Genomic DNA, 9,028 nt, shown 5'->3' on the forward strand with positions numbered 1-9,028 from the left:
CTTTGATCTGGTAAGTTCTGTCCTTGGCAGTGAGAATTTACTATTTGCTAATATAGTAATTTTCACACTTTTTACAACATCATCTCTGTATGCATTTCTTGTTTTAATAAGTCCCCCATATTCTTGCTAAATGAAATAGTTATGCTATTTAATAATTACATTATTATTAATAATTTTTTTCAATTTTCTAGGGAGAAAAAGCATAAAAATGGATAACTTGTACAACACATCATATGTTTTAGTGCTGAATCGCTTTAATCTCTCCTCTGAAGAGGTCTTTCCGGCATTTCTTTTTGCAACTCTGAGCTACATAATCATACTTTTCTGCAACCTTATTCTAATCCTCACCATTGTACTCAACAAATCCCTGCATCAGCCCATGTATCTAATTCTGCTGAACCTTCCTATCAACGACCTTATAGGCTCCTCAGCCCTCTTTTCACAGCTCATTAAGGACATACTGACAAACAGCAAGACAATGCAGTACTCAGCTTGTGTTGCCCAAGCTTTCTTTATCCACATCTATGCAGCAGGTACAGTGACCATTCTGTGTGCTATGGCATATGATAGATATATTGCCATATGTTTGCCTTTGAAATACAACACAGTTATGACGTATGCTCATATTATGAGAATAATTATAGTTGTGTGGGTATGTTGTTTAGTTTTAATAGGTGTGCTTTTTTTCCTGCTTTTGCGTTTACCCCGCTGTCGATCTGAAATAACACATCCCTACTGTGATAATCCATCTTTGCTGACTCTGGTCTGCGCCAACACAACCATCAATAACATTTATGGGCTTTTTATAGTTGCTCTTACACAAGTGATAGCTAATGGGATGATTTTGTACACATATCTGCAGATCCTTGTTGCATGCTTCAAATCCAAACGACCAGACACAAAAGCCAAAGCTCTGCAGACGTGTGCTACACATCTATTTGTTTTTCTCCTATTGGAGTGTCTGGGTCTTTTTACCATCATATCATACAGAATAAATAACATTTCACCACAACTAAGGAGTTTCATTGGGATGTCAACTTTAATTTTCCCCCCAACATTGAATCCAATCATCTATGGATTGAAAACAAAAGAAATTCGAGAAAAACTAGTGTACTTTTTTAGGAATACAATCCTTCCATTTTAGGCATGCAGCAAGCTAAAACTTCCTTCCCCCAACGACAGCTTGTCCTTCTACCTTTATAAATACAGTCTTTGCAACTAGATCCATTTCTTTCTTACGAAAAAAAAAGAAGCTTTATGTTCATGTAAGGTTCAAGTTTCTGAAAAAAAGGTAATTAAAAAATGTATATAAAAACTACAGTTTAGATTGTCTTTAACATTTATTGACTTTTGACTAAATATTGTACAAGGTAATGCTAAATAATGACTTCCCCATTTTGATTATTATACTACTATGAAAAGCAATTTTAAATTGATGTCATTTTTTCTCCTCCAGTAGTTGCACCTAATTCATTTTTTACAAATAAGTCACCAGTGTTTGCTAGCTACTAATAACAAGGAGGTATTTCTCTTATCAACTGATCAAGAATACTGTAAGTTAACTGTAAAACTACACACAACTACTGGTTTTGACAGCTGATATACAGTTTACATGTAACATGTTTAATCAGAAGCAATATGTGAACAGGCCAACCTGTGAATCAAAGCTTGCCGTGACGGTGTTGATATATGTATGTATATTGCTTCTTTTTGTTTTAATGTGATCATCTCAAAAGGTTATCTAAAATATAAAGTTTTTTAGGCGCTGAGGCATATGAAATAAACAAGAAATGACAATACTTCTTACAACCTGAATTTTGAGTTATGTGATGATTTAATGTCTGCACAATCAAACAAATAATAATAATAATAATAATAATAATAATGATTTGGCTTCCCTCTTGTGTTTTTTGAGATCAGTTTGAGAAGGTTGACAACATAAGGATATACAGTGGTGCTCATACACCCATGCTAAAGTTGACTAAAAAGAGGAATAAAATAATAAGAAGAATTAAAATAGCCTAGATCATCACATACCCTTCACCATACCTAGAGATTGGCATGGTTTTATTTCAGTTAGCCTAATAGCTGGTTTGATTTTATTTGAGATGATCTTATGGTAAGTACCCCATGCCAATCTCTAGGTATGGTTAAGGGTATGTGATGACGGGGGGCTATTTTAATTCCAAAGGCCAAGGGAACTTTATCAGGATGCATAGTATCCTGGATCCATGAAATAACTTCTTTTTTTTAACATAGTGGTATGTATACTTATGCCCCCTGTATTTTAAGGAAGAACATTTATTTATTTACGATACATTATTCATTCACAAAAAAAAAATTGGTGTCCTTAAAGGTTAGATTTTCCAATTTGTTTTTAATTAAGGCATTAAGATCAATTTCCAAAAGAGGATTTTTTTATTCCTCTTTTTAGTCAACTTTAGCATGGGTGTGTAAACTTATGAGCACCACTGTATATCCTTATGTTGTCAATCTTTCCTGTTTACTGATCTCAAAAAACACAAGAGGGCAGCAAATCACATAAAATGCAACAGATCCGTACAATGTTGAACCAATGGAGTGCATGTGCCTTCTGTTTATTTGTTGGTATGAATGAGTTTAGTGTGTACTGATGGCGCCCTCTTCTGTATGTGCATTGTGAATACACTCAGTAATATGAAGAAATGATTTGAATGTAGCCTGCTTAACACCAGACCCTTCTCAGCTGTAACTGAGAGGGGGTCTGGGAAAGGTTCATTGACAGTTCATTTCCAAAGGGGCGTCACCAACGGACGCCACTTAAATGCCTCTGGGCTCATTGCATAGTCCTTCAACCAATCAGAGCAACGATACGGGTGACGCTTTTCACATCCAACAAAAAAATGTGATTCTGGTTTTTGGTGTGGTCCCTCCACGCCCTACTTTCTCCTTGCAGGTGTTGCATATTGCTAACTTGTTATCTTCTGCACACACGCTTCCAAACAGCTGATATGTTGCAGGTTAGTTATTATAGTTCAGTCAGTTAATTATAGCATTGACCGGTATAAAATCGGCATATGTCAGACTGACCTGCCGGTCCCTGGTCTTGGTGAAGCACGGCTTCGGTAGCCGTCATGTTGAATGTAAACAAAAAGCTGCTCGCCGTCGCTGCGCTGTCCTCGTCGCGTAAAGCCCGCCTCAGCGGTTGTGATTGGTGCCTCAATTTTTAGGACATTGGAAATGGGTTTGAATGGGCTCTTCGCCAGACTGACCTGCAGATCAAATCTCAAATTTGCTGGAAGTTTGTCAGGGTTTACCCAGGCTAATTTGAATGTGTACTGTGCAATGTACAATGCTTGAATGGAAGGACAAAACATTCTTCAATGTGTTAATCAAAATCAAAAAAGATTCTTTAGTTTACCTCCTTAATTTCCTTTATTTTTCATACAAACAGTATCATCATCCTACTTAGGCCATGCACTGTAATTATTATTGTTTATTATTATTATTATTATTATTATTATTTGTTTGATTGTGCAGACATCAAATCATTACATAACTCAAAAGAAGTTTCTTGTTTATTTCATATTGAGATGATCACATTAAAACAAAAAGAAGTAATATACATACATATATTAACACGGTCACGGCAAACTTTGATGAGAAAATTGGTGTCCTTAAAGGTTGGATTTTTCCTCTTTTTTATTAAGGCATTAAGATCAATTTCCAAAAGATGATTTTTTGATTCTTCTTTTCAGCATGGGTTCATAAACTCATGAGCACCACTGTAAGAGCCAGTTATTTCTTTAAAAGCACATTATAGTTAGAGTGAACTAAAAGCTAAGCTCAAAGAAAGCCACAGACATAAGGAAAGGAAGATTAATTTAATATGTGGCTCCAAATATAACTGAAAACACATAAAACTGCATATTTGCTGTTTTACAATGTAGCACATTGATCCTTAACGTAATGAGGAGAAAGAATCATTTAGTTAAAAAGAGGTTCAGATCATCCAATATACTTTTCTAAAGAACCCTGATAACTTAATAACTAGTAAGTATGTAATACCTTTACAGCAGTTGTTTGTTTTGTTAGTTTATCTTTTTTAGCCTTGCGGTCCTTGTTTATATGCAGGCTTTTTCCTGCTTAGAGGAATTTTTAGCGCCCCCCCAAAGAGGTTTTAGCCAACCCCAAAGGAAAATCACCAGCACCAAAATTATAAGAATGGAGAATAAAAATATTAGTATTATGTCTTTAACCAGTTTTGTTATTTGGGTTTTATTTACTCAAGAATAATATACATTTTTGTTTATCAAACTGTCATAAATAACATTTAAATCCATAGACTTCTGTCAAATAAGGTAACACAGACTCTCTGCCTTTACTGTATATGGACTAATCCCCCCAAAGGCCCATTCTGAGCCAGGAGAAACCCTGATATGTGTCTGTATATCTTTCGGTACATTTGTACTTGGCACACTGTGAACAATGGGAATCCAGAGTCAAATTGTTTAGACATAACTGGCCAATAAAGCAGATTATATTATATTTCCCATTCCCTTACCTGCCTTCAGGCTGCTGTATATTGTAAAATGAAGGTTATCAAATAGGTCTAAATAATACAATTGAAATGGACTTTTGGGCAATATCCTTGTTCTTGGTGTTGTTTAAGACTAGATTCTTGACATACAGCCTAAACTAGTGTTTTAATACTGTGACTTAGTCTACTTGGGAAGCACTGAAAATCGATCTTTGCAATTTAAACCCTCAGTTTAATCTGTCATTTTAAAGTTTTGTTAATTTGATGCTCCGAAACTAAACTGTGACCACCACTGATAAAGTAAATAACAACCACATTGCAAGCATCCTTATGTAAAAATAGAAACAAAATGAACAGATACTTTTAATTCAACAAATGACGACCTTATAATTTAGAAAGCACTGTGAAAGTGGAAAAAGTAAGCAAACAATTCTCCAGTGTCAAAAGGGAAAGCTGCCAGATATTAAAACATAGATATATAGTCAGGGGCGCCGTATAGGGGGGAAAAGTTAGGACAATTCCAAGGGCCCATGACTGACAGGGGCCCCAAAAAATAGGTAAAAACTAATATAAAATTATTAAACCATCATCATTCAGTATATATATATTTCAAATATAATAGTAAAATGGACGATCTTTTTTTTTTTACTTGTTTTTGGCAGTAAAAGTTAAATATCCCCAGTGACCAAAAAGTAAACATCCATATTGACCGACCACCCCCCTGTATCGGCATGAAATGGTTTGATCCTGCCTTAGCGCACTGCGTGACGGTGTTTACTTACAGTCAGTAGATGCGCCAGAACTACAGTGACCGCAATGTTGCCAAGTAACGTTAAATCAAAATCTGGTTTTCAAAAAAGGAAAGAGAGAAAATAGAGAGAGAGGAAAGACAAAGGAAGAAAGGTGGGTAGTAGTCTGTGAGTGGTATTGACCTGTTGGCTTAATGTCCATAGTGAAATAAGCTACAGACTAGTGCTAGCCTACATTTAATCACCATTTAATCAGTGCAGGGAAACGTTTAGCAAGATATTCATATTAAATCATTGTCCCTGCCCCTTTTAGCAGACTTAACAACAGATGAGTCAGCAGCACCCAGTCTCCCCCTAACTGAGCCCCTCCCTGTCCCAGTGAAGAAGGTGAGCAACAACGTTGTGTTCAATGACATTAGCCAGTTAGCATCATTGCAGGGAGTCTGTGGGGATTTCTCTGTCTCTCTTGCTCTTTTTACCATTACAAAAAAAGAAAATGAAATATTTGTTAATGACAAAAATTCAAACACATAAATAACAATTATTTTATCACATGATCATTATGAAATAAAATAAAATAAAAAAATAAAATAAAAAACCTACTGTCTGTACTGGATGCTGGACAGTTGGAAACAGTGAGTAGCTTACCTGAGCCTGCATGTAAGATACAGACAATATTAAAATAATCCACTTTGATACGTTTATTTAGATTGAATTATGGAATGAAATCTATAGATACAGACTTTATTATTCCCATCATGAAGGGCAATTTATTTGAGAAGCTTGCACACACACACAAACAAAAAAATCTATCGTATCTAATGTATGTAATCAAGTGGTGGTGATACAGAACTAGGTAATTTGGGTCAATGTTCTGTAGTGTTAGTGCTATTTATTAGTATATGGCAACCTTGCATCAAATAGTGAACTACATACTAGACTTGCAGGCAGGGGTTAAATTGGGCCGGGCCTCTCCGGTGCTCAGCCCCAGCGTATAAGCCTACTCGTGTCCGGATGTGCCTGCTTGCAGTCTAAATATGTCACAAAAATATGATAAAAGTGATGCTTTTGAAAACATGATATTTCTGACAATAAATGAAAGATGTTTGAAATGGCATGTCTATTTTGTCTCGGCGGAGCTGAGATGACAACAATCAGAACACGGCAACAACCCGCCCAGAACTGCAGACAATTCACCACCGCGGGTCAACTACATAACGCCAAAGGGTCTCCGTCGGTAGGATTAACAGACAGAATGTCTTCTCCTAAAGCTAAAAACCCCGTTAGTGTCCCTTTAGTGTCTCCGTCGGTAGGATTAACAGATCAAATGTCTTCTCCTAAAGCTAAAAAACCCGTTGGCAGCGGTGGAAGCCCGGTGCTCGGGAGCTCCACCGGCCGCTACGAGTTCATGTCGCTGACCAAGCCGTTGAACCGGTCCTCGCTGTCGCATCTCCGCCAGCGGCTCGCATCCGAGCATCGAAGAGCCCCACTCGGTGCCGTGTGTGTGTGTGTGTGTGTGTTGTAGTAGTAAAGAGAGAATGGGAGAAGGAAGTTTGTGTGAAGTGGACCTGGTGACCACTGACCCAAATCTTCTCAGCTGTTGCTACTGTCATATGCTGCACTGTCTCTTCATGTGGCACATTATGTTTGGCACATTGTATGGGTCACTTCTTATATCATAACAAGGTAATACAATGTGTAATCAGGTGATGACTGATTAACAGTAATGTAAATGCTAAATGCCCTAATACCTGATGATACTACAACAATGCAGAGTATAGGCTCTTAACCTTGCAGTTTTGCACATATCATGTAAGACTCAATTTCTCCATTTCTTTGCACAAAACTCTCCAGAAAGTGCCATTTAACGGTTTATTTTTCAATTTTTTTCCCCCGGACCCCCCTAGGGAGAGCCCCTCCACATAACTAATTCCTATTTAACCCCTGCTTGCATGCATGTACAAATCACCATCCGTAAATATTGTGCTAGTACTAGTATTGAACTACAAGCAGCAAGACAGTTGAAAGCCTTTAATTAGAGTTCTGTAAAGCTTTTGATGGGACAGTTAGGTCCTAGAGATGTGGTGACAAAAGCTGCGCAGAGGGGGCCCAATTGGATGTTTTGTCATGGGGCCCAAAATTCCTGGCGGCGCCCCTGTATATAGTTAGGAAATGTGTTTCAGGCAAGGAACTTGGCTGGATGGAGGGGAATCAGGATAAAAGGGAGGTACTGAAAGTTAACCACAGCGGGTGCAATATGGGGCCCATTGTTGAGATGAAATGAGATCAAATAAAACTGTATTCATACTGAGGGAAATTGCTGTGCAATAGTACAAATACAAAAGTCTAGGGGGAAAGTGAAAAGAGGGGGAGAGAGAGAGAAAGAGAGAGAAGAAGAGAGAGCGATAAGAAACTCTTTGGACGAATCACAAGAAAGTAGCACACCCACCCACTCCATGAAAATGGAGATTTTTTTAATATATTATATATATTCCTTGAAGAATACTGTAAATGACAAATCATTCTTACAGAGAGCTACACTGACAAATGTATTCTTTGTCTCCATACTGTGGTCAAATGTAATATTGCACACCTCAATTATAATCATCATGTAAAGACATCACAATTTATTCTACACAGTTTATATCAACCTACAGTATAACATATCATTGTCTCCCAGGCTGTTGGCCTGATATTATTTACGCAGAAGAAGCAAATAATGTAATCCAACAATATATTAATGAATGTACCTGATTTCCAGTGACCATACAGTGATAATGCATAAAATCAATGTTAATCATGAATTATGAAACAATCACCACAGTTTTAAGATTAATGTCTTCAATAAGTATCCATCCAAATGTCTCATCTTCTGTTTCTGAGGTATGGTGTTGAATACTGGCCAGAAAAGTGTTTTTTCAGAACATTAGGATGGGACAGTGAAGTTGACCTTTTTGATTGAAAACGTCATCACTTCATAATTTTATCCTATTATACATTAGTGTGAAATGTTGTCATAATTAGCGTAAGAAGTTTTGATTAATGGCCAAAAACATGTTTTGAGATGTCACAGTGACTTTAGTGTGGATCATGTCCCTTGCCTTGTGTTATCTGTGTTTTGCTGTTGTCTCTCATTCCCTTCGGAAAAAACAACAAACCTTGAGCCAGCACGCACGCTGAAAATGGCAAATTTATGAAGAAATTTTGAATTGTGAAACAAGGCAGGCCTGCTTGGTTCTTTCAGGGAATGATTGTAAAGATTTACAAAGCATATGATTAACTCTATTTAAATGGGAGTATTGGGACCGATTGGTGGTGATTTGCTACGGATGAAGTACACACGGAGATACATCAGGAAGAGCAAATATGTTTAACCATGTATCCAGCTAATAATAATCAGTGTTGGGAAAGTTCACTTTCTACATGAACTAGTTCAAAGTTCAGTTCACAAATTTTAAAATGAACTAGTTCAGTTCATAGTTCATACTTCAAAATTTTGAACTAAGTTCACAGTTCCAAAAATGAACTAGTTCATAGTTCTTTTTTTCCATATGTTGCTGCAAGCCAGCCTGACGTGGTCATACTCAGATTCTAGTCAGAATGTGAACTTCCCGACCTCAAATTTTGTGGGCGGGGCTAAATTTGGCTGGCATCCAGGCTAGCTGCAAGCTATTATTTTTCAAAATTATTGCCACAGCCCATATAGAACCACAGACAGCAATTATTTTATCAGTTTCAACACTGAAACTATGTATCAGAT

At 37.0% G+C, this 9,028-nt stretch overlaps 1 protein-coding gene across 1 annotated transcript; it reads left to right on the plus strand.

Moving 5' to 3' along the window:
- The first annotated feature begins 208 nt into the window (after positions 1-208).
- Positions 209-1,144, plus strand: LOC114552154 (olfactory receptor 52B2-like). Its single transcript, XM_028572794.1, has one exon. It carries the CDS (start codon positions 209-211, stop codon positions 1,142-1,144), a length of 936 nt encoding a protein of 311 aa, XP_028428595.1.
- Positions 1,145-9,028: the final 7,884 nt, after the last annotated feature.

Source organism: Perca flavescens, chromosome 3 (genome assembly GCF_004354835.1).
Source record: "Perca flavescens isolate YP-PL-M2 chromosome 3, PFLA_1.0, whole genome shotgun sequence".
Classification (NCBI taxonomy): Eukaryota; Metazoa; Chordata; class Actinopteri; order Perciformes; family Percidae; genus Perca; species Perca flavescens.